Source organism: Pristis pectinata, chromosome 30 (assembly GCF_009764475.1).
Source record: "Pristis pectinata isolate sPriPec2 chromosome 30, sPriPec2.1.pri, whole genome shotgun sequence".
Classification (NCBI taxonomy): Eukaryota; Metazoa; Chordata; class Chondrichthyes; order Rhinopristiformes; family Pristidae; genus Pristis; species Pristis pectinata.
In genome coordinates, this window is record NC_067434.1 from 10,251,887 (window position 1) to 10,277,366 (window position 25,480).

The 25,480-nt window shown below is 43.0% G+C and overlaps 1 protein-coding gene across 1 annotated transcript in view; it reads right to left on the bottom strand.

The window, feature by feature from the left end:
* The window catches only part of LOC127584570 (tyrosine-protein phosphatase non-receptor type 13-like), a 307,142-nt gene that overhangs the window by 230,778 nt on the left and 50,884 nt on the right, over window positions 1–25,480 (bottom strand). Inside the window, exons 3-5 of the mRNA XM_052041344.1 lie at window positions 23,643–23,803; window positions 6,325–6,390; window positions 4,558–4,743 (exon numbers count right to left, since the gene is read on the bottom strand). Of these exons, the coding sequence (XP_051897304.1) occupies window positions 4,558–4,743; window positions 6,325–6,390; window positions 23,643–23,803 (413 nt within the window). The remainder of the gene's footprint in view (window positions 1–4,557; window positions 4,744–6,324; window positions 6,391–23,642; window positions 23,804–25,480) is intronic.

Sequence of the window (25,480 nt, forward strand, 5' to 3'; positions counted from 1 at the left end):
TTTATTTAGGTTATACAGGGCTCCCAATTTAGCAAGAGATTCAAATGTGGGCCAGGCAGGAAAGGCATCCAGAACTGTTTAATCTTAAGGAGACAGCTCATAAAGTAGGGCAATAGGAACTGCTCAGACCTAGCAAGGAAGTCCCTTGAACAAAACCTTCTCTCCAGGATATCCTTTCCCTTCATATTACAAATGTTTTACTTTTAAATTCAGCAGGCTGCAAAAATCCCCATCCTTCTCTGTTCTGAGAACATTTCCTTGATGCTACAGAACACCTCCAGCCTCCTCAAGTTATTGGATCTGTGGCTGACCTACAAGTAAACAGAATTTGATGATGCTAAGAATACAGCAGTAGGACTTAAGAACTCTAAGGGAGAGGATATCAGCAGTGGTTTCAATGACACCTGTATTTTTATTTTCTTCTTTGCTCTCAGGATATCCCAAAAACTGTTGCCTGTACCTCGTCGGTGTATGCTGAGACGAATTTTGCAGATACTTAAGCACTAAAATCTAGACCGATAAGCCACTGCAGTACTGAGGGAGTGCTGCATTGTTAGAAATCCCCTCCTATTGGAAGAGACATTAAACAAAGGCCACGTCTGCACTTGTCAGGTGAAGGATAAATATCCTGAGGTGGAGAGGGGGAAGAGGGGAGGGAGATTGCCCTTAGTGTCCTGGGCAGTTATTATCCATTATCCTTTAATCACCATCACTGAAAACTCTGTTATCTTATTCCCATTGTTGGTATTGTATTGGTTTATTATTGTCACCTGTACTTTTGTTTTGTGTGCCATCCAGACTGATCATGCCATGCATTATTACATCGAGGTAGTAAAAAGGAAAACAGAATACAGAATATAGTGTTACAGTTACAGAGAGAGTGCAGTGCAGGTGGACAAATAAAGTACAAGGGCAACGACAAGGTAAATTGGGAGATCAGGAGTTCATCTATTAGTGCATGAAAGATCCATTAAGAGTCTGATAACAGTGAGATAGAAGCTGTCCTTGAGCCTGGTGGTACGTGCTCTCAAGCTTTTGCATCTTCTGCCTGACGGGAGAGGGGAGAAGAGAGAATGACCAGGGTGGGAGGAGTCCTTGGTTCTGTTGGCTGCTTTCCAAAGGCAGCGGGAAGTGTAGACAGAGTCAATGCAGGGGAGGCTAGTTTGTGTGATGGACTGGGCTGCATTCACAACTCGCTGCAATTACTTGTGGCATCTTGCTGTGCGCCATTTAACAGTCATGTTTGCTACACTACAAGTGACACTATCTGATACCGTAACCACTTAGTGGTTTAGGAGCCTGAATAGTTGGCGCTTCGTTATCAAATAACCTGCACATGCTCACCGTCAAGACTCACAAATAAATATGACTATATGGACAAGTACTGGTGAAAGGGAGCTGGAGTTTTGTGCGGAGTGTAGAGGGAGGGGGTTGTTGTTGGTGGGGGCAGGGAGGTCAAACATCCGGAAAGAAAATCAATGAGGAAAACCAAGATTCTTTTTATAAATACACAGTTGCACATTCAAAGAGACATAAACCAATTACAATGCCAGGAGAGTCTTCCTTTTCTAATCTTTTCCTTTCCCCTCTTAGTCTAAACTCACATACCAATAAGGCATTACATTTATATAGCACCTTTAACATCCAAAGGAGCAGCATTGGATTGCTACTGGTCAAAGTTAGAAAACCGTCATAGAAAGGCAGGTGGAAATACAGCTGGTCAAAGAGGCAGGTTTTAAGGAGCATTTTAACAGAAAAGAGAGGGAATTATGTTCAGTGTTACTATTGTCTCACCAAACCTGCTGGAATATAGCCCTCCGCTGAACTGTGACCACCTGTTGTGGCAGCACAAAAGAAAGAGGATAAGATAAGATCTCGTTATTAGTCACATGTACATTGAAACACACAGTGAAATGCATCTTGTGTGTAGAGTGTTCTGGGAGCAGCCTGCAAGTGTCGCCACACTTCCGGCACCAACATAGCATGCCCACAACTTCCCAACCTGTACATCTTTGGAATGTGGGAGGAAACCGGAGCACCCGGAGGAAACCCACGCAGACACGGGGAGAATGTACAAATTCCTTAGAGACAGTGGCGGGAATTGAACCCGTGTCGCTGGCGCTGTAACAGCGTTACACTAACCGCTACACTACCATGCCTGCCCCTAGGGTGTGCCTAGTTATAACAGAGTTGGTCCCCTTCTTGTTTCTCATGATTTTTGTGTTTCAACTCAGCTGGCCCTTGCCCTCTCCACACCATTGGCAGTGACTGCCTCCTGGGGGCTCACTCCCACTTTCACTTAACCCTAACTCTAACCCTAATACAAGGAGATGCTTATTACTAACAGCAGTAAAGGACTCATGGAGACAGGGGCTGGCAGAAGACACTGCTCATGAAGAGTGACTGCCAGGAGGACAATCCATGCCAAGCTGTTCAACCTATTATTGAATTGGATGAAGGTAAAATCTGTGATGGATGTACAACCCCACTAACGGAAAATCATTTAGGTGGCACAGTGGCACAGCTACTGGAGCCCTCTCCCTCAGTGCACCAGAGACCCAGGTGCAACCCTGACCTCCGATCTGTGTGGAGTTTGCACATTCTCCCTGTGACCGCGAGTGCCCGGTTTCCTTCAACATCCTGAAGATGTGCGGGTTGATAGGTTAATTGAACACTGTAAGTTGCCTAGCGTGTAGGTGAGTGATAGAATCGGGGGGGGGGGGGGGGAGCTGTGGGGAATTGTGGAGAATAAAAGAGGGATTACTGTAAAATGGTCGTTGATGGTTGGTGTGGACTTGGTGGGCTGAAGGGCCAGCTTCCATGTTGTATCTCTCGATAAAACAAACTGAAGTTACTGAAAATCTGAAAAAAAAACAGAAATACTGGAAACACCCAGCAAGCCAGGCAGCACTTGTGGAAAGAGAAATAGATAAGGTTTCAGGTTGAATGCCTGAATGCTTCCTTCAGAGATTCTTTCTGGCTAAAGCATCAGATGTTCCCTTTTGACCCTCTGTCTACTGGGAGCCTCCCTGTCCATGGAAGAACTGCAAACCAATATCTAAACCTTGGACAAATCGGCCATGATCACATTTAATGGTGGGGCAGGCTTGAAGGCCACGTGGCCTACTCCTGCTCCTCTTTTCTTGTGTTCTTAAGTTCAAACAAAACAAATCTTCTCTTTCTCTGAGTCCCATCAGTTCACCTTCTCCCTGTGTGTCTGTGTGGGTTTCCACCGGGTGCTCCGGTTTCCTCCCACATTGCAAAGACGTATGGGTTAGGAAGTTGTGGGCATGCTATGTTGGCACCGGAAGTGTGGCGACAGTTGCAGGCTGCCCCCAGAACACCCTACGAAAAGATGCATTTCACTGTGTGTTTCAATCTACATGTGACCAGTAAAGCTACCTTATCAAAAGTATAAACACCGGATGTAAAATTCATAGTGGTCTATGCTTGATGATTCAACAAAAGAAAATGTTAACACTCAACAGGACAGGCTACATTTGTGGAAGGAGAAACAGAGTTAATGATTCAGGCTGAAGATCCTTCATCAGAACTGCTTGATGATTATTCGTTGACAATTACACTGGTGTACATGGACTTCTCATTGCAAACACTTTCTGCCCCTTACTTTCTCCATCTACACAACATTTCACTTGGGCTTAACTGAACACCCCACAGGTAAAGAACAACAAACCAGAAGGAGTGTCAACCATCTGCTGGGGTAGGATGAGGGGGTCTTCAAACTGAAACATTAACTCTGTTTCTCTTTTCATAGATGCTGCCGGACCTGCTGAGTGTTTCCTGCACTTTCTGTCTTTATTTTACAATCTCACTGCTTCAGGAAAACAGTGTTGGTAATGAGGAAATATTTCACAGCAATATTTAACTGGGAGCTTCATACCTGAAGAATGTACCAATCAAATCAAACCTTCAGCCTCTGTTTTAATTGCAGAAAGCAGCAGTGATCACACTAATGATTTGATAATCATAAGACCATAAGATATGAGCAAAAATAGGCCATTGGGTCCATGGACTCTACTCCACCATTCAATCATGGCTTATTTTTTTTCAGCCCCATTCTCCTGCCTTCTCCCCTTAACCCTAACTCCCTTACCCACCACGAACCTATTAATCTCTGCCTTAAATACACCCAATGACTTGGCCTCCACAGCCCTCTGTGGCAACGACTTCCACAGATTCACCACTGTTTGGCTGAAGAAATTCCTCCTTATCTCAGTTCTAAAGGGACGTCCCTTTATTCTGAGGCTGTGCCCTCAGATCCTGGACTCTCCTACTAATGGAAACATTCTCTCCACATCCACTCTATCAAGACCTTTCAGTATTTGGTACGTTTCAATAAGATCCCCCCTCATCCTTCTGAACTCCATCATACTAGCCCAGAGCCATCAAATGCTCCTCATACATTAAGCCTTTCATTCCCAGGATTATTCTCAAGAATCAGAAAGCATTGTCAAACTGTACAGCCTTGTTGGATTTTGACAGAGTGCATTCAGCTATAGAAGGATAAAGGTAAGGCATTTATTTCACATCACTGACCTCTGCTGTGTTTCTCACTACCAGCTGAACAAGTTTTCTTAGGTACATGCTTCTTGGGGACACTCCTGAGTTTTGCTGATGTGCCTCACCGATGTGTAAAATGGTCTCCAAGGATACTCTCCTGTGTGGAAGGTCCTCACACATACTCAGAAGGAGTTGGTTCAGTTGGTCACTAAGCTGGATTGGCTGTCAAAAGCACACAGGAAAGACTGTAAAGAAACAAGAGAACTAAAGCATGTCTTTAATTTCACAGTGAAGTAATCCTGCAGAATCCTATGATTATAGTGGCACTTGATATAATCTTCAAAAGAGTGGTGACAAATCAGGTGATTAGGTGGAATTTTTAATCTTGTCAAGGGTATAATTACACACTTCAATAACTATGCTTTGAAAAATCCCAGGTATTCCTTTGATGATGCAGTGAGGTTCTCCGCCAAAAAAATCATTGTATGGATGGTAAGGAAGGCCATTTGGTCCATCATATGCTAGCTCATTGCAGCAAGGGTCCAATTAGTCCCATTCCTACTCTTTCCACAAGGATGATCACAACATGGAATGAGGCCCATCGAGGCCTAGCCACATAATGTGGAAAAAACATGAAGGTATACACTTTGGCATAAAAAAGATAAAGTATTTCTTAAATGTGACTGAGGGGTGTTGGTATCCTGGAATTCTTGTGCATAAATCACTGGAAATTAATGTGTAGGTCCAACAAGAAATTAAGAAGGCCAGTGGTAAGGATTTGAGTACTAGAATAAAGACATCTTGCTCCAATTACATAGAGCCGTGGAGAGAATCTATTTGGAATATTGCGTACTGCTCTGGTTTCTGAATGTAAGGGCTGTATACAATTGGGGAATGCAGTAAAAGTTCATAAATTGACTCCTGAGATTGGGATGAGGGGTTGGGAAGTGGGTTATGAGGAGAGATTAAGTATATTAGACCTATACTTATTATGGTCTGGCAAAATGAGAGGCAATCTCTTTGAAATATGCAAGGGTGTGACAGAGTAGCTGCAGGGGTGAGATTTCCCTCGGTAGGAAGATCTGGAATGGGTGGGGAAGGGCTGTGTGTCGCAGTCTCAAGATAAGGATCAACCATTCAGGACAGAGAAGCAAGGAAACATTCAGCCAGAGGGTAAACTTTTTTTATTTTTTAAACTTTAGTTATACAGCATGGTAACAGGCCCTTACGGACCAACAAGTCCACACCGCCCATTTAAACCCATGTTAACCTACCAATACATCTTTGGAATGTGGGAGGAAACCGGAGCACCTGGAGGAAACCCACGCAGTCACGGGGAGAACATACAAACTCCCCACAGGCAGTGGCAGGAATTGAACCCCAATCGCTGGCGCTGTAATAGCATTACGCTAACTGCTACGCTACCGTGCATACGTGAATCTCTGCAATTCTCTGCCCAGGAAAGTCATGAAAGCTCAGTCCTGCAACATATTCAACACAGAGGTAGATTTACAGATTTTAAAGGAATCTAGGGACGTAGAGTTAGTGGAGGAAAGTGGGTCTGAGGTAAGTGATCTTACCGGATAGCAAAGCAGACATGAGGGGCTGAATGGCCTACCCTTGCTTCTACTTCTTAGGTTCCTCGTAGGAATAATAGATAGAGTGGAAAAGCACCAGTTAGTTTCACCACTGGATTTTATCCATGCTCTTTGTTTTTCTAAATTGGGGAAGGGTTTAAATCAATGTGTAGTTTACCATCTTCAACAGAATTGAATCAGACCTCAGCAATCTGTTGCTGCTCACCTCTGTGTCTGGAAGCTGGTAATCCGCTGCCCAATACAAGGTCATCCCCAGTGAGTACACGTGCATCTGAAAACGAAGGAGAAACTCGGTGAAACAGAAGCACAACCATAATCAAAGACCTGTAAGGAAGGAAGATTAAGCCACATGTGAGCCACGATAAATTGGTAACTTGGATCCAAACTTAGCTTGGTCATAGGGTAGTTGGGAGAGGCGTCCTTTTATGACTGGAGGTGCAAGGATCAGTGCTGGGAACTCTGCAAGTATATATTAATGATTTGGGTGAAACTGTAGGTCATCTAATCAGTAAGTTTGCGGACAACACAAAAGTCGGTGGAGTTGTGGATAGGGAGGAAGGTCGTCAAAGGATTCAGCACTATAGATCAGCTGGAAATCTGGGTAGAGAAATGGCAGATGGCGTTTAATCTGGACAGCATGTGAGGTGTTTCATTTTGGGAGGTCAAATGTGAGAGGAAATTATACAGTAAATGGCAAGGCCCTTAGGAGCATTGATGAACAGAGGGATCTTGAGTGCAGGCCCATAGCTCCCTGAAAGTGGTAACACAAGTGGATAGGGTGGTAAGAAGGCGTATGTCACCTTTGCCCTCATTGGTTGGGGCTTTGAGTATAAAAGTCGACGAGTCATGTTGCAGCTGTATAATACTTTGGTCAGGCCACACTTGGAGCATTGTGAGCAGTTCTGGTCGCCAAACTACAGGAAGGATGTGAAGACTTTGGAAGGGGTGCAGAAGAGGTTTACCAGGGTAGTGCCTGGATTGGAGTTTATTAGCTATAAGGAGAAGATGAATAAACTTGGATTGTTTCCTCTGGACTGTCGCAGGCTGAGGGCAGACCTGATAGAAGTATACAAAATTATGAGAGGCATAGGTAAGGTATTCAGTCAGTCTTTTTTTCCAGGGTGGAAATGTCAAATAATGACAAGCAGAGGTTTAATTTGAGAGGGGGAAAGATTAAAGGAGATGTGCGAGGCAGGTTTTTTTACACAGAGAGTGGTAGGTGCCTGGAGCGCGCTGCCAGGGGAGGTTGGAGAAGCAGATACAATAGCAATGTTTAAGAGGCATTTAGACAGACACATGAACAGACAGGGAATTGAGGGATATGGATCCATGTGCAAATGGATGGGATTAGTTTAAATTGGAATCATGGTTGGCGCAGACATGGTGGGCCAAAGGGCCTGTTCCTGTGCTGTACTGTTCTGTGTTCTATGAAGGGGAAGCCAAGGCCCAGGAACTTTTGTGCTTCACTTCGGCAGGGGTATAGTGATGGCTCCTACAGAACTGTTTACAGCCAGTGGTTTGCAACAAGGAGTAAACCTGATCACCAGCCTTTCTGTGACATTCAGGCCTGTCATCCTAATATAACAATGAACTAATTTTTACAAGGGAACAAAATGCAATATTTGGTTGAGTTATTTCTTTGTTAACCATATCCCAAAAGAATGGATGGTGTGCATGCATTTTACCCAAGTGTGTCAGAACATTCAAGGAGATTTTCCAGGTAAATCTGTGGAAAATCAAATGCATTGTTAGCATCTGTTTTAAAGAATTTTTTGGAGAAAAAACTGGAGTTATTGTAACAATCCCTGAAGGTTCACATTTCTCCCTGAACCTTTGGTCTGCACTGATTACAGCCACAGCCAACTTCCTCTCCAGTGGGATTGTTTTGATATGGGGCACTGTTTTGGAAATCTTTTTAACAAAGAGGATTACTTCAATAAGAGGGTAGGTTTTGTACTCTGCAAGGATATTTAATGCATTGCTTGAGGGCAGGGAATTTGCATGAAATAACCCATAAAACCCATCCAAGACTTCCTACATGGTGATGATGGAGGCCGGGAAAACCGCTTCACAGAAATTCAGATGCAGTTGCAATTTGAAAACCTGCGCTCCCTTATTTGTTTTGCTTCTTGTATGATCACCACCACTCGTGCTGGTGTTCATACAATGGCCTAATTTAGATAAAGTCTGGCATGGGGCTTTTATTAGCTCCTCCAGCTTTTTGTATGCTGAACTCTGTGGTTGCCTAGGCAACAGAATACCAACTATGACATTAGCTTAAGAGCTCAAGTGTTTGTCACTCTGATGCCGGGAACCATTGGAGACGATCGGCTTTGGTGTTTTGCTATTCACCCAGTGCACTCAGTGGCGAAAGGTCTCCAATCCATATGCTGGGATATGGGATGTACAACCATCGGATCCATAAACAGAGGTGGAGAGTGAAAAAGCAGGAAAGTTATATTTGACTTATATCAGACACAAGAGTATTATGCCCAATTCTGCTCACCATACTTTAGGAAGGATATGGAGATTCAGAGAGGGTGATTGGTAATTGGTTTATTATTGTCACATGTATTGGTATTGGTTTATTATTGTCACTTGTACTGAGGGTACAGTGAAAAACTTGTCTTACAAACCGATCGTACAGGTCAGTTCATTACACAGTGCAGTTACACTGAGTTAGAACAAAGTGCATTGATGTAGTACAGGTAAAGACAGTAACAGTACGGAGTGAAGTGTCACAGCTACAGAGAAAGTGCAGTGCAATAAGGTGCAAGGTCACAACAAGGTAGATCGTGAGGTCATTGTCCATCTCATTGTATAAGGGAACCGTCTTATCACAGTGGGGTAGAAGCTGTCCTTAAGTCTGGTGGTACGTGCCCTCAGGCACCTGTATCTGCTACCCAATGTAAGAGAAGAGAGAATGTCCTGGGTGGGTGGGGTCTTTGATTATGCTGGCTGTTTCACCAAGACAACGAGAGGTAAAGACAGAGTCCAAGGAGGGGAGGCTGGTGTCCGTGATGCGCTGGGCTGTGTCCACAATTCTCTGCAGTTTCTTGTGGTCCTGGGCCGAGCAGTTGCCGTACCAAGCCATGATACATCCAGATAGGATGCTTTCTATGGTGCATCGGTAAAAGTTGGTGAGAGTCAAAGGGGACAAACTAAATTTCTTTAGCCTCCTGAGGAAGTAGAGGTGCTGGTGAGCTTTCTTGGCTGTGGCATCTACGTGATTTGACCAGGACAGGCTGTTGGTAATGTTAACTCCCAGGAACTTGAAGCTCTCAACCCTGTACACCACCCCCTTTCCTGAAGTCAATGACCAGCTCTTTTGTTTTGTTGACATTGAGGGAAAAGTTGTACCAAGATACAGGGAAAAGCTTCTGCTTGTATGCCATACATAAGTACATCAAGGTAGGACAAAAGGACAAAAAAACAGAATGCAGAGTATAGTGTTACAGTTACAGAGAAAGTGCAGCGCGGGTAGACAAATAAAGCGCAAGGGCTATGATGATGTAAACTGAGAGATCAGGATTTCATCTTTACCGTATAGTAGGTCCGTTCAAGGGTCTTATAACAGTGGGATATAAGCTGCCCTTAAGCCTGGCGGTACGTGGCCCAATGGGAAGAGGACAATCAGGGTGGGAGAGGTCTTTGATTATGTTGGCTGCTTTCCCGAAGCAGCAGGAAGTGTAGACGGAGTCAATGGAGGGGAGGCAGGTTTCCATGATGGACTGGGCTGTGTTCACAATTCTCTGCAATTTCTTGCGGTCTTGGGCAGAGCAGTTGCCATACCAAGGTGTGATGCATCCGGATAGGATGCTTTCTATGGTCCATCTGTAAAACTTGGTAAGAGTCATCGGGGCCATGCCAAATTTCCTGAGCCTTCTGAGGAAGTAGAGGCCCTGCTGTGCTTTCTTGAGCAGAGGAAATGTTTACCAGGATAGCTCCAGCGACGTGGAATTTCAGCCATGAGGTTAGATTGGAGAAATTGCAGTTGTTCTGAGAACGAAGGTTGAGACTGGATTTGATACAGGTACACAAGATCATGATTATACTTAGAGAAAATGAGCTGTTTTCATCAGTGGATATTTCAATGTCCAGAAGGCACTCATTTCAAATTTTGGGAAAAAGGTACAAGGGGGTTGGAAGGAAAATAAATTTACATAGGGAGAAGTTATGATCTGGGAGTCACCACCATTCAGAGCCGATCAACTCTTACAATGGAACTGGATTGGCATGAGGGGATGTACTTTTGCCAAGTTATGAGGACAGCATGAAGGAACTAGGAGCTGGAATAGATTCAATGGGCCAAAAAGGAACCCTTCCGTGCTGTCGAAATTCCAAAACAGGGAATGCTGGAAATAGTTAACAGGTCAGGCAGCATCTGTGGAAAGAGAAACCGTGAATGTTTCAGGTCCAGGACGTTCTATCAGAACCTCCATGATTCTTTGCTTTTATGAGCCTTACTTGATATCAGAATAAATGGGTTGCAGTATTAGTAAGGCAAAATGTTGGGCTAACTGAAATAAATAGAGGAGGTTGCTTTAGAATGGATAAAGCCAGCTTTAGTTAAGTAAGACATTAGTTGGGCATGAAACTGTGGCAGAGGTGGACTATGTTTCCGTAACTGATGTGAGTTGGGGGGTTCAGAGTCACCTAGAACTTCATGGTTGTCCATTGTCTGTAAGCAGCCACTGGTCAAAGTGCTGGAGATTTTTGGCAGAAGCTGAATGGAAAATGCTAAAGCTCCTTCGTACTGTGATTTGTTGTTGAACAATGGCCTCAGGTACTGCCTCTGTGGAGCTTGGACATCCTCTCTGTGACCACTTGGGCTCCCAGATTCTCCTGTTTCCTCCTACATCCCAAAGATGTGTGGGTTGCTAGGTTAATAGGCCACTGTAAAGTGCCCCTAAGGGGAATATGGAGTAGTGTAGTGGGTAGAGCAATGCTATTACAGCGCCAGCGACCCGGGTTCAATTTCCAACGCTGTCTGTAAGGAGTTTGTACCTTCTCCTCGTGTGTCTGCATGGGTTTCCTCCGGGTGCTCTGGTTTCCTCCCACATTCCAAAGACATACGGGTTAGGAAGTTGTGGGCATACTATGTTGGCACCAGAAGAGTGGCGACACTTGCGGGCTGCCCCCAACACATGCTCAGTAACACAAAAGGATGCATTTCACTGTGTGTTTCAATGTACATGTGACTAATAAATAAATATCTATCTATCTAAAATAGGATTAGTGCAGGATTAGTGTGAACGAGTGCTCAATGGTTGGCACAGACTCGATGGGCTGAAGGGTCTGTTTCCGCAAGCTGTGTCTCCAATTCAGACTGTGGCCACACTATGTTTAGCATGCTGCTCAGTTTGTATTCCATGACAGCCTTCTCATCTCTTCCGTCCACCCCTGTTAATTCAGTCATTTTCTTCAAGTTAAATTAGAACTATCTAGTAACTTGAACTGAGAGATTTTAATTACATACCAAAGGAGCATGTGATTTTGTTGCCTGATTCCAATTCAAATGATCAGATAACATGAATGAAACAATTTTTAATTAAGAGAAGTCGGCCGTACTCCCATTAGAGGATCCAATCTGGAGTAAGACCTGACCTTGAGAAAACAATCACACTCCAGTCACCTTTCAAGCCATCGCACATACGAGTCAACTCACTGAGTCAAATAGAAATTCAGCAACTTATGATTGCCATCAATGTACTTTGCCTTGTTAGCCACTTCATTGTTGTGCTTTTGGAAGTGATTCTTTTTATTTTTCCCTGGCTGCAAACACACCCCTTTGTTGCCCCAAAGGTGCTCCACGATCTGCATTCACACACTCTGCTGGAGGAACTCAGTGGGTCGAGCAGAATCTGTGGGGGGAAAGAAATTGTCGATGTTTTGCGTCAAAACCCTGCGTCTGTCCTGAGACAGGGTTTCAACCTGAAACGTCAGCAATTCCTTTCCCCCCACAGATGCTGCTCAACTCGCTGAGTTCCTCCAGCAGATTGTTTGTTGCTCCAGATTCCAGTGTCTGCAGTCTCTTGTGTCTCCACAATATACATTGGTTTGTTACCTATTCATTTTTTGGGAAGTGCATGAAATATTTTGTCCAATTGTTATGGTGAGTCTCCCTCTTGAACTTCTGCATACCCTCTGGTGAAGATGCTTCCAATGAGCTGTTGGCAGGGCATTCCAGGATTTGGACCCAGCGGCAATGAAACACCAACAGCAAATGTCCAAGTCTAGATGTGACATAACTTGGGAGGGGAACCCATGGGTGGTGGTGTTCCCATGCACCTGCTGCCTTGTCCTTGGTAGTAGAGACTGCAGGTCTGAGATGCACTGCAGGACATGCCTGGGCCATTGACTGCAGCACGCTTTGTGGATGGTAGACACTGCAGTGGAAGTGTGCCACTGGGAGAGGAAATGAATGTTTAGAGTGATAGGTGAGGCGTCACTCATGCAAGTAGCTTTGACCTGGATAGTGTTGAGCGTCTTGAGGGTTGCTGGAGCTGCACACATCCAGGCAAGTGAGTAGAGAGCATTTCATCAAGCTGCAGTGTGTAGAAGAGAGCAGAGGAAATGGGGCCCCTGTAAGTGGTAGAGAGTATGTGAACTGGGACACAGGGAGTGGAAGAGAAAGCAGGAACTGGGACACCGAGAGCGGAAGAGAGCGCAGGAAATGGGACACAGGGAGTGGAAGAGAAAGCAGGAATCAGGTCTCAGTGAGTAGAAAGTGCAGATATCACCTGGTGGGCCATATGCTGAACCACTGGTATTTCCGAATGGTTGGACAGCAGATTATCAGAGTTTTACTACATAAGTAAGATATTTTCCTGTTAGCCCAGGGCTAGGGTAGAACAAATGGATGCAGGTAGACATATGTAGCAGTGCACCACCGCAAACCTAAAGAATGGTCATCATGAAGATTCTGCCCATACTGTGGTTAAAGATAGCAGCAATAGACAAGGGTAAATTTCCTCACTGCTTGTTCACTGGAAGATGAGATAAGATTGTACAGGAGCCCACAATCTGAAAAACTGCCCACACAAAGCATCAAAATTAAAACAGAATGTCACAGCACATAAGAAAGGCAATCCTGTGTGTGTGAGCCAGTGTGGGTTAATTTCCTAACAGGAAACTGATGAGATTAGCTGGACTTCCAAACGACATCCTATTCAATATTAAAATCAGCTTTGAAATAACACTGAACTGCGTCAACATAGTTAAGGTTAAAATTGCTCACCCCCAGTAATCACAGTTGGCTGCAGATTTGATGCGTCACTGGAGCTAACTGTGGTGAGGGTATGTGTAAGGTTCCGCAGTTGGCTTTAGCATTCCTAAACTGTAAGAATAGAGAATGATCCAGTGACTCCTGCTGGAAATCCGGACATGGAAGCATTATGTGAAGGCAGGATTGTGCTTGGTTTATGGAGCCCTGTAGAGTCAATGATCACATTCAGTGTCAAAGCTCATCTATAATGTTGAATACAAGGTGGGTGAGGTATGGAAGGTGTTGGTGACATCAAGAATCCTTAGCTAAACAAGATGGCAAAGCAATCAGGAGAGCAGAAGCCAGAAACAACACAATATAAAAAAGAGATGTCCTGCAGCCGTATTTAATCAGTCGTTAACCATCAGTTAATTTATGTCAAGGCACTCCAAGCTATGTGCACAAATAGTCAATACGTAGAATGTTGTGCATATCAATGTGGGATTAACTGTGAACTGTACAACATAATGAGCCATCCCTTCAAAATGAGAGGGAATGTGCCTTGTTGATTTGCATTCATTAATTCGCATTAATTAGCATATATAAATATGGTTGAATCCTAATAGCTATAAATTTAGTTTGCAAAAGAATCTTATCAGGCTTGGAATTTTGTCTACTCTTGATCAATCTGCTGATTAAAACTACCAATTTGCCCATCTTTTCACGCGGTGCATTGTACCTCCTCATACTTTTTACTATTCATTCAGACATTCAATCCAAACAGAAACAATGGGAAACACTGAACCCAAGCAGATGCAAGCAGCCTTCATTATAAAGAGGTGCCTGGGAGACTGCCAATTCTTCTGGTATAATGAGAGCTATTCAATGAGCAAGGTGCATTCATTTCAGCTCCTTTGGTCCATTGTGCGAGCTCATTAGTCTGGATGAAACTCCTCCATTAATAGCAGATGGCCCTATATTTACTTGTTGCCATTGGCAACAATTCTTTACCATGCCAGTGTAATTTGTCCCAAAGTGAAGAGCTGTCAACAAGGACAACTACCATTAAAATGTATCCGTCCAGGACGCACACAGGCACTTGGTGCAGTGCTGATTCATTTCTTCAAAAGTGGAGCTGAATAGTTATTTGATTGGGATTGGGTTAGAGGACAAAGTACAGACAATTCCTGGTACTTCATGGTCGCTGTGCTATTGGTCCGGCCTTGTATCGGGTATACAGCAACCATTGATGCCCTAATTAAAGCACCAGGATGGATGAAATTTTATTTGAGGACCCAATACAATTTACCAGCAGCGCGCCTTCATTTTGAGGGAGGAAGACTTCTAGGGTAAACTGTGTGCGGATGAGGTCATGTTCAATATAGGAGTACTTTGCACAAGATCAAATTTTGATTTAATGCGCTCCTGTGAAGAACATTAGGAAGCATTACCATGTTTAATCTGCTGTATCAAATCAGGCTGCTGTTGTTGATCTGTGGTGCTGGTGTACAGGATACAGCCTCTGAATGGTTTGAGAGGGGCCCCATCTGTTCTAGGATCTTGTAGTTGGGAATTTTCAAGAGGAAGGGGGGAAGGAGACTTCTTCCGTTGGCCCAGTAGTCTCATCATTAATCTGCTTTACTTTGTTTTGATGGCGATTCAAGACTTCGGCCACAAAAAAAACCCAAAGTCTTTGAGAGTTTCTAAATAAAACTACTTAAAGCAACCTAACTTCCAGAATGTCTGTGTTGCCTGACTTGCTGTACACAACAAACTTTTCCCCCACTCCAAGCATCCCTATACCCGTAGCCCGCTGCCAACAGAGTCTTGATACTTGGTGTATCCAGGCAGGAGTCCTGGGAAATTCTGGCTCTTTTTTTTATTATGGGAAAGAAAAAGAGCTCCATCAGTGTCCAGAGTAAATGACCTACCTTACCCTTGGACCCACGAGCTTACCAGTGTTTTTCGAGGGTAAAATGCTTTGATATTAGTTTGTTTGGAGCACCCCAGTGCATACTTAGTGGTCCATAACAGTTCCATTAACCTTATTGTAAACTTAATGGAAGAGGTAAACCGTAGTTGGACAGGAGCAAGACTTTAGTCAGGTTGTGGGAAGCAGGGGCAGGGGAGTGAGAGGAGAGATGGATGATGCACACTACGTGTCGGGTGGAGAGGAATCATTTGATTGGGAAACAATGGTGTTTTTGTGGCCAGAAAGCTGAGCAGCCAACTAGACCAAAGCTCAGTATGGGACTGGAATTGTTTTAATAATTGAGACTTAATTTAATTTATTAGCAATTAATGTTTTAAAGTCAATGATGGGATAGAGTTTTGACTCAAACTGTGATGCGACTTTGAGCTTAGTGAAAACTAAACTGATCCAAACAAACACATAAAACCAGGTCACATTTCCAAGGAAACATAATTGCTTGGCAGCAATCTGAACAGAGACTAGGTTTGTGCCTTCAACATGACTAACAATATCAACATCTGATTATGTGTGGTTAAAATAAACATGCTTCACATAAGTGGCCTTCAGAGGTAACATGGATTGTCAATCTAGCCCTTCACTGGAAAAAGATGTGAACAAATGATCTAAGACTTCAGAAGGGAGAATTATGTATTAATCAATGCTCTGTTATCCTCTGCTAGACGAGAGTAGCTTCAGCCCAGATGATCACTGACCTAGTTTCATCTGCATTGTGTGTGTGTCCAGTGAAGACATAAGAAGACACATGTACACATACACACAAACACATACACACACTCAAAGACACATACCCACACATGTACATGCAAACACACACATACATGGTAAAGATTATCCTCAACCTTAACATGCTTCAACACAGATGAAAGTGCTCTAGAAGCCAGAGTGTTGAGTCCAACTGCCCTGTGGTATGCTGAGATAGAATGGCATTGTCTTTTGATCTTTGGATTAGCTCCAGAAGCAAAAATGTGAAAGTTGTCAGATTGTTAGAACAACCTAATGGTTTGACTGATGTTCTCTCCACTGAGGATTCCAGTGCCATTGCATATGACTGACACGTGCTTCCTGAAGTGACCCAAGAAGTTATTTATTATACAAAAAAGCAAAATCTACCATGGACAATGAAAATGGCCTTCCCATTGTCTCAAGAAAACAACAGGGTGGGTGGGTTAAGGTGCCTTGGGACACTTCTCCGTGTAAAAGATGTTGCGTGTACACAGGTTGCTGCTGTTGTTGTTGTTAAAGTTGTTCCACTATGATGGGGCGGCCCACAATTCCACACACACTCACACTGGATGCCATGGAGTGTGCACAGAAATTAGGGTTAAAACAATGTAGTCCAAAATCATATCAAACTAAAAGTTCCTGCTTTTACACTGGAATCAAATGCTTCATCAACATTTTGGCTAAAATTCAGTAAAATTAGTGACTTTCAATTTGTCATTACAACTGGAAGATGTTCAAGGATTAGAATCTCCAAATTGGCCAGGTCTCCCAGCACTGAAAGCCTTGGGAGGAATTATCCCTACTAATATTTACAGTAATTCCTGATTTATTTCAATCTTTTAATCCTTCAAGACCAAATGTATTTATTATAAGATTTATTGTACTTATCACTTAAACAGAACTGTGCTTTGACTACTGGGAATAAAATGATGGGCTGGACTCCATAAGTGATCGTGTGGGTCCCCAGTGACTGTCTGGTGTTTAATTGTCTTCTAATTTTACTTTCAGGCTTGGAGTTAACTTTAAGCATTTACTTGACAGAACTGTCTTCACCAAATAAAAAAAGCTTAATGCACTTAAACAAATGGAGGTAGTACGTGAAACAAAACTTCATGCTCAAGTGCCACAGGAAGTGGTGGGAGTATACTGAGTCTCCAAAGATGGAATGTACTGTATATCTGACTGGGACTCCGGGCATTTTATTTGGTTGCAGCCAGGTGAAAGGTTGAAATAGGTCTGCAATGCAGGTGTGGATTATTCCCAGGAATGGGTGACAGGCGATATTGCAGCCTATGTGCATGCAATTATGCTCTGCAAGTCCAATGGCAATCAGGCAGAATTCCATATGTGTTAAAGAGCCAAGCTATTGCAGAACAAAGATGTAAGGCATTGTGAAATCTATAGTTAGCTGGAATCATAACACAGTGTGGATCAATTCATCAAACACAATGCATAAAATCATGAGGGGCATAGATAGGGTGAATGCACTCAGTCTATTTCCCAGGATTAGGGCACAGATTTAAGGGGAGAGGGGAGAGATTTAATAGGAACTTGAGGAGCAACTTTTTTTTACACAGAGGGTGGTATGTATGCGGAATGAGCTGCCAGAGGAAGTGGTTGAGTCAGGTACAATAACAACTTTTAAAAGACAGTTGGACAGGTACATGGATAGGAAAGATTTAGAAGGTTATGGGCAAATGGGACTAGCTTGGTTGGGCATCTTGGTCAGCATGGAGCAGTTGGGCCGAAAGGCCTGTTTCTGTGCTGTATGACTCTGTGACTCTATGACTCTAAGCACGGTATGCCAAACCCTAGGTAACCCAGTTTTCTGCAGTACAGGCTAGCATTGCAGTGTGGTACCGAGGGAGTGCTGCATGGTCAAGGATACTGTAGTTTGGATGGGATGCTAAGCTAAGGCCACCAATGCCTCGGATGGATCAAAATACTCTATGCCGATATTTTGAAGTTCTCTCTTCATATCTTGACCAATAGTTAGCCCCCAATTTAATGTCATGCTGTCTGTGGGATCTTGATGACACAAACTGGCAGCTGCTGTTGTCGCTACCACAATGACTCCACACCAAAGCTGCCTTATTGGCTGAAAAAAGGTTTTGGTTGTGTCCTGAGGTTGTGAAAGACGCTTGAAAAGATTTTGCCCTTTTCTAAAAAGAGAAAGTAAATAAATGCTGTAAATCTGAAAAAACATCTTAGAAAAATACAGCACGTCCATATGAAGAAAGGAAAGAGAGATTAATGTGTTTGGTCCAATATGAAAACAGAGTGAGTTCCTGAGTGCAGCCCAGCCTCAGACCTTATTGTCTACCTGCAATGCACTTCCCTGTAGCTGTGACACTTTTTTGTTATTGTTTTTACTACCTCAATGCACTGTGTAATAAATTGATCTGTACGATCGGTATGCAAGACAAGTTTTTCACTGTACCTCGGTACAAGTGACAACAATAAACCAATACCAATTCCAATAGTGTCCACTGTTCCCTCTGAGTACTTACAGGCAGGACATAGACCTGGTGGATTAGGTAAAGGTCATCTGAGCAGAATGCAGAAGCTTAAATGGATGAAAAACAAGTGCAAGTGGCCAAGATGGTGAAAAGGTACGGGGAAATGTGAAAAATGAGTAAACTGTGAAAAGGCATCAAAACCTTCAGATGTGAAATAAAATTAGGAAGTGCTGGAAATTAACTAAAGGATCAAATAGAGGAACTATTGGGACACAGGCTCCAAATGACCAGATTGCTCTCCATCAAAGGTTCTACATCCAAATAGGATTCTACTTCCCTTCTCCCACCATCAACAGACCCACCACCAACCGTCCACCTCCCTCTGAAATTGAAATAATAATATAGGAGGTTTGAAGTAACTAAAATCAATGAATAAATAATAGGGGCGTGAAGAGCTAAACCATCAATAAATGCATTGAAAGTGTGTAAGTTGTCAAGGATGAAGGGATTTGGATGTTGGAGGGTGGGGTTTGTTGGCAGGTGGTTGGTAGAGTAGAGATAGCAGTGAAACACATGATGGTCTGTGTCAGATGAGACCTTGTGGATGGAGTGCATATGTTCAGTAAAGCAAATACCTCATCTAATTTTGGGCTCCTTAATTAAAGGAGATCACACTCTGTGTAGGAAATAAAAGGAACAAATTAAAACTGGCATTAATACAGCAATGTTTACATATGATCTCAAGATGTTCCAAATGACTAGTGCAAATGAAATAGTTTTAGACCTGGCCATTGGGATTGTTACTAAAATAGGGTCTGGACTCCATCTAGTTTACTTTCTATTGTTCTAGTTGTCAGTGATCCGATGAGAATAGACGTATTGACTGACCACTGAAATCAACTGCTAATAATTAGTTAGGCAAAACATGTTGTATTCTCGAGAAGTCCCATAAATAATAATAATTAGTTCTTTTTTGTGATGTTAGCTGAAGGACAAATGTCGATCAATAACATAACTTAGATATTTTCATGTAGGGATAAACTGGGGTCCTTAGCTTAACATAACAAATATATCACTTTCGAAAGTGCAGCATTCCCTCAGTAATATGCTGAAACTTCTACCTAGATTATGCACTCAGCTTTTTCAAATGGAACTCATGCCCACTACATTCTGACAACAATGCCACAATTGAGCCAAGTCACTCACTTCAGATGACATTTCTTGATCAGCAGTCTCATCTTCATTGTCTTGGTGCTCCAAGGTGATTCCATGACCTTACATTTGACTTCATCAATCATTCTTATCTTTAATTTGCAACACTAAATTGTTTTGAAATTTACCTCTTGTCGAACGAAACACCCTAAGTAGTTGCAACAACATACCTCCTCCAAAATTTCTTACATTGAAGACATGAATTTTGAATGCCAATGTGCAATGTTACCTTATGGTATATTTTACATTACTAACCCAGAGAAAACTGGGCATACATTCCTCATTTTGTCCAATTAAAAATCCAAATGTCTCTATCCTTCCAAACCTAGCACTTCACTCTCTCTCCTTGAATTAGCAGCAAACCCACATATGTGCAGGTACAAGAAATACGAAAACCTATATCTTCACTTTGAGCTTTTAAGATAATTGTGCCGTACTAAAACTGAAAGGGGTAAATTGAACCTTGAGCATTAGTGCAAATTTGCCTTGAAATCAATGGCAGAGATACAGTATATAACAGGCTACTAAAGCACTATAACTGGGTTTACACCATCACAAGTCAAAATCTAACCAAGCTGGATCCATAACCCAGTCAACGTCAAAGTCAAGTTTATTGTCATATGCACAAGTACATGCGTGCAAAGATGCCATGAAAAACTTACTTGCAGCAGCATCACAGGCACATAGAATTAGAGACACAACATTCACAAGAAAAACATAAATTAAACATAAAGTTTACAACATTACACAATAAAGAAAGAATTAACAATTAAGAAGACAAGAATTAACAAGCCTCCTTGCCAAAGTGACCACATTGTCTGCACATTTTAGCTATTTTCAGGACTAGATCCTCTCATTTTTTAAGAAGTATAAACACTCCACGTTTCAGGAACAGCTTCTTCCCTTCCACCATCAGATTTCTGAACGGTCCATGAACCCATGAACACTACCTCGTTATTCCTCTTTTGCACTATTTATTTATTTTTGTAACTTATAGTAATTTTATGTCTTTACGTCTTGCACTGTACTGCTGCTGCAAAACAACAAATTTCACAACATATGTCAGTGATAATAAACCTGATTCTGATTCTGAAGTATCTCAAGAGGCAGTTCTGATTTCTGATGCTGGTATCAATCATGGGAGAGATGCTTAACAGAAGAAATATGACCTGAGTTCACTTGTTTTGCCCTATTCCCTGAGTCAAGATTCCCCTCCATGGGTATTAACTGTGGGAAATTTATTCAAAGCAGAAAAAAAAACAGAAACTATAAAAAAGATATGTACAAGGCTTTTGGAAGGAAATACACAAAATTACAATAAAGCCCCTGAGCATTATCAACTTGCATTTATAGAGCCGGTTCAATATAATGACATATTCCAATGCTGTCCATAAAATTTGGTACAGAACAAGCTTCAGTGGTGATGAACTTGGTAAAGGGAGGTGGAAAGATGGAGAGGTTCAGGAAGAGAAGTTGAGAGCCTGGGGCCCAGGAAGCTTATGTCGTGGGCTCCTTTAAGGAGTTCATATAAAATGAGGTTATCTACTATTTCAATAGAATTTCAACAAAATAAATGGGTTTTCCTCCCAACTGGAGTGCGAAATAACCTCAAATACTATTATCCTGCACAATATAATTTGTTTCTGTATGATAATCTATCTCACACATTGCTTATGATTCCCTTGCTGATATAAAATACACTCACACCGAAGGACAGTTTTATCACTAGGGTTGCAGATTAATGTTATTTGCTGCCAGTTGGGTTCATGATCAATTTGCAACATGACTGGGTTTTGACAGTAAGTGCAAAAGCGCAAATTATACCAAAGTGTTGTCATGGAACTGCACCTTTATAATGACAGCTAGAGCAGGCTTCAGTCACTGACTGAGATCAGATCAGGGCAGTTGAACTAATGCTTGTGATTCAGACTGAAGGAAGCATTGCAAAGGAACACCAGAACATGATTCAGGCTCTTGAGCACCTTCCATGACTCAGTTACATTTGGCCAAGCTGTATCGTAACTCCAGAGACATCAGAAAGCAAAAGTATTGGCAGGACAGCAGCAGAAGCAGGGGGGAGGTCAGTAACAGATTTCACAGACTTTGGGTGATTGGCAAAAGCTAGGAGGAGAGAGACATCTCTCTACCTGTGGGTGGCTGGAATGGATGCCTGCAAGGCCAGTAGGAGCAAATCCAGTAATAATGTTTAGATGGAATCTGTAGATAGTTAATGGGGGAAAATGGGGAACATAACAAAAGGGAAGGAATTAGGTACTCTTTAGGTAGCGTCATAGTCATACAGCACAGAACCAGGCCCTTCAACCCACCTTATCTATACTGACCCTCAAGTACCTATCTATACTAATCCCATTTCCCTGCACTTGGTCCATAGCCTTCTATACCTTGGCAATTCAAATGCACATCTGGATGCTTCTTAAATCTTGAGTGTGTCTACTTCTACCAACCTCTCAGGCAGTTTTATGAAGAGCTGGATTAGGTATACTGGCCTCTTCCTGTGCTTCATCATTCAGTTAAATAATGTAAGAACTGGACTGTAATGACACGAGAATCGGATTGTTGCGTTGCCTTCCTTATGAGTGGAGCCAGGGAGAAGGCCACTCTGTCAATTATACCGGAGTAGGTTCCCAATCCTCTGCCATCTCAATAACAGTGGGTACTCCTGAACTAAATCAGCAGAGGAAGCAAGCAACGTCTGCTCTGCCTTATCAGAGTCAAAGACTTCCCAACTGATGTATCATAACTGGACTACAAGTATCCTGCTTTAAGTCAATACACAACTTGCGTACAACAGTGGTGCCAGAATCTACATGGTGAGATTACACCAGAGTGGCATAACAGCAATAGATACATGTCCCAGCAAGGTGAATTAAAGTGGCAGTAAAGGGGCTGTTAATTTCCTTTGTCTGTGTAATGTGCTGCTAATGTTGTACAGTCCATGTAATGTATAGCCAGGCCTACTGGGACATCCCCTTTTACCTTTTCCTTTCACGTGTATAGTTTAGTTTAATTCACCCTTTCAGAGAACTGTTCCACCCATCACCGTTCCCCACATTCTCTGCCTACCTAGACTAACTTGTCTCTTTCTCTCTCCATTCTGATGAAGGGTCCCTGATTTGAAAATTTAACTGTTTCTCTTTCCATCTGCTAAGGACCTTTTCCTCAGCATTTTCTGTTTTTATTTCAGATTTCCAGCTTCTGCAGTTTTTTAAATTTTATTCCCTTTTGTTGACATCTACACACTAGTAGAACTAGCAGAACTCCTGGATTACTCAACTAGTTTCCTCTCTCTGTATCAGAAAACACTGAGCTCCACAGTGAGCTTGAGTTACCTTGGATCAGGCAGAGACATTGTGGACACAGCTCAGTACATCACGGAAACTAACCTCCCTTCTATGGACTCTGTCTACACTTCTCACTGCCTCAATAAAGCAGCCAACATAATCAAAGACCCCTCCCACCCTGGACATTCTCTCTTCTCCCCCCTCCCATCAGGTAGAAGATACAAAAGCCTGAAAGTACGTACCACCAGGCTCAAGGACAGCTTCTATCCTGCTGTTATAAGACTATTGAATGGCCCACATATACAATAAGATGGACTCTTGACCTCACAATCTACCTTGTTGTGACCTTGCACCTTATTGTCTACCAGCACTGCACTTTCTCTGTAACTGTAACACTTTATTCTGCATTCTGCTATTCTTTTACCTTGTTCTACCTCAATGTACTGTGTAATAAATTGACCTGTATGAACAGTATGCAAGACAAGTTTTTCACTGTACCTCGGTACATGCGACAATAATAAACCAAGTTACCAATGTACCACCTCTCAGACTTGTGAACACAATTACTGGGAGGATGTGTACCAAACTTACAGGGGAACCTGAGATAAATAGTCATTTGCCACTTACCTTTTCTATTGCAAGCTGTGAGCTCAAGCTTCTCCCCTGGAGTATTTCTGGGGCAGTAAAGGTGCAGATGTCCCCACCTGAGGCATTGCTTCTGAATGACAATTCACCACTCACTGACAGTAGCACTGACCAGGGGCAGATAATGTAACTGAAGGGAACACCTGTAAAGCAAGGTGAAAAATGAAGACAGCAATGAAATCTCTTTTAATGGATTAATAGAACATAGAACTGTACAGCACAGGAACAGGCCCTTCGCCCCACGATGTTGTGCTGAACTAAACGTCTAACCAGACTAATCCCTTCTGCCTACACGATGCCCATATCCCTCCACATTCATCTGCCTCTCAAACACCTTTGTCGTATTTGCCTCCACCACCACCCCAGCAGCGCATTCCAAGCACCTGAGATCAAGGATGACCTTCTTCCACTCAGATTCTGTGGGCTTCGAGGTGGCTGATGAGGCCAATGTGGGAATGGCAGATCCTTCCACGAGTGAGGCAGGAGGTGCCTGAGCAGGCAGACAGGTGGGTAGTCCGTGAGGTGGTGCACTGTTAACGCAGGGTTTCTGTGTACTGCTGATATATGGATCTGAGACTCTCAATACCACCTTGAATGTTCCTTCTTCACTTTGAGTAACCAAGAGCCAGGGACTTCCAACAATAAGGGGAGGACATTGAATTTTTCACAAGGAAACTTTGAGCACATTCTTGTATCTTTTCCTCTGCCAACCCAGTAATCTCTTCCCCTGACAGGGCTCAGAACAGAAGCTTCTTTGTCCTGGATGGTGCCTGGAGCTTTATTTGAGCTACACTCATCCATTGTGTTCCTGACATGCCTTGTACATGGTGGAACCGCTTTAGGGAGTCACTCACAGCAGAATGCCCTTCGTCTGCTCATGGTTGGTTCAATCAGCTTTCTTGTCAATAGTGACACCTAGGTTATTGTTGCTGGGGTACCTGGTGTACATAAGGCCATTGAATGATAGTCAACCATACCCCCAACATTCTCATTCTAGTTGACCAGCTGAATGAACATTGTTGCCACGAGCAGATCAGAGACTGGGATCCTGCTGTTAGACCCTCTCTCTTACTGGAGATGGTCTTGCTTGCGATATGCATTACGTTAAGATTACTTGCCATTTACCAGCCCACTCCTGAATATTGCCTCGATCTTGCTGCATACAAGCATAGGCTGCTTCATTTGCTGAGGGGTTGCAAATAAAATTGAACATTTTATGATCATCATCGGACATCACAGCTTTTGGATGGAAGAACATTGATGCAGCAGAGAAAACTGGTTGGGCCTAGGACACCTACCTGAGAAACATCTAGTCACGTCCTCGGGGTATGAGGACAGACAACCACCACAATCTTCCTTTGTACAAGCTATTGCCTCCAGGAGGGGGGAGTTGATGTAAATTTTGTACTTTGTGGAAATTATTCAGACAATTGGATGAAAGCGGAGTGGAACAACTGCAACAGCCCCCACAGGTCAAAGGCCCAGCTCTGCAGAACATAGACTTCCATGTGAGGAGCATGTGGTGGCAGAGGGTTAGTTGGGTGAATACCTCAGCATCTGCTGTGGGAACATGCAAGTATCAACACTGGCTGATTGCAAGAAACAAGCAATAATGAATCAGCGTTAGATCTCTCCCGAATGTCCATTTCTATTGATTTCAAAATTGAGTGTTGCATTAAGATAAGATATCGTTATTAGTCACATGTACATCGAAACACACAGTGAAATGCATCTTTCGCGTAGAGTGTTCTGGGGGCAGCCCGCAAGTGTCGCCATGCTTCCGGTGCCAACATAGCATGCCCACAACTTCCTAACCCGTA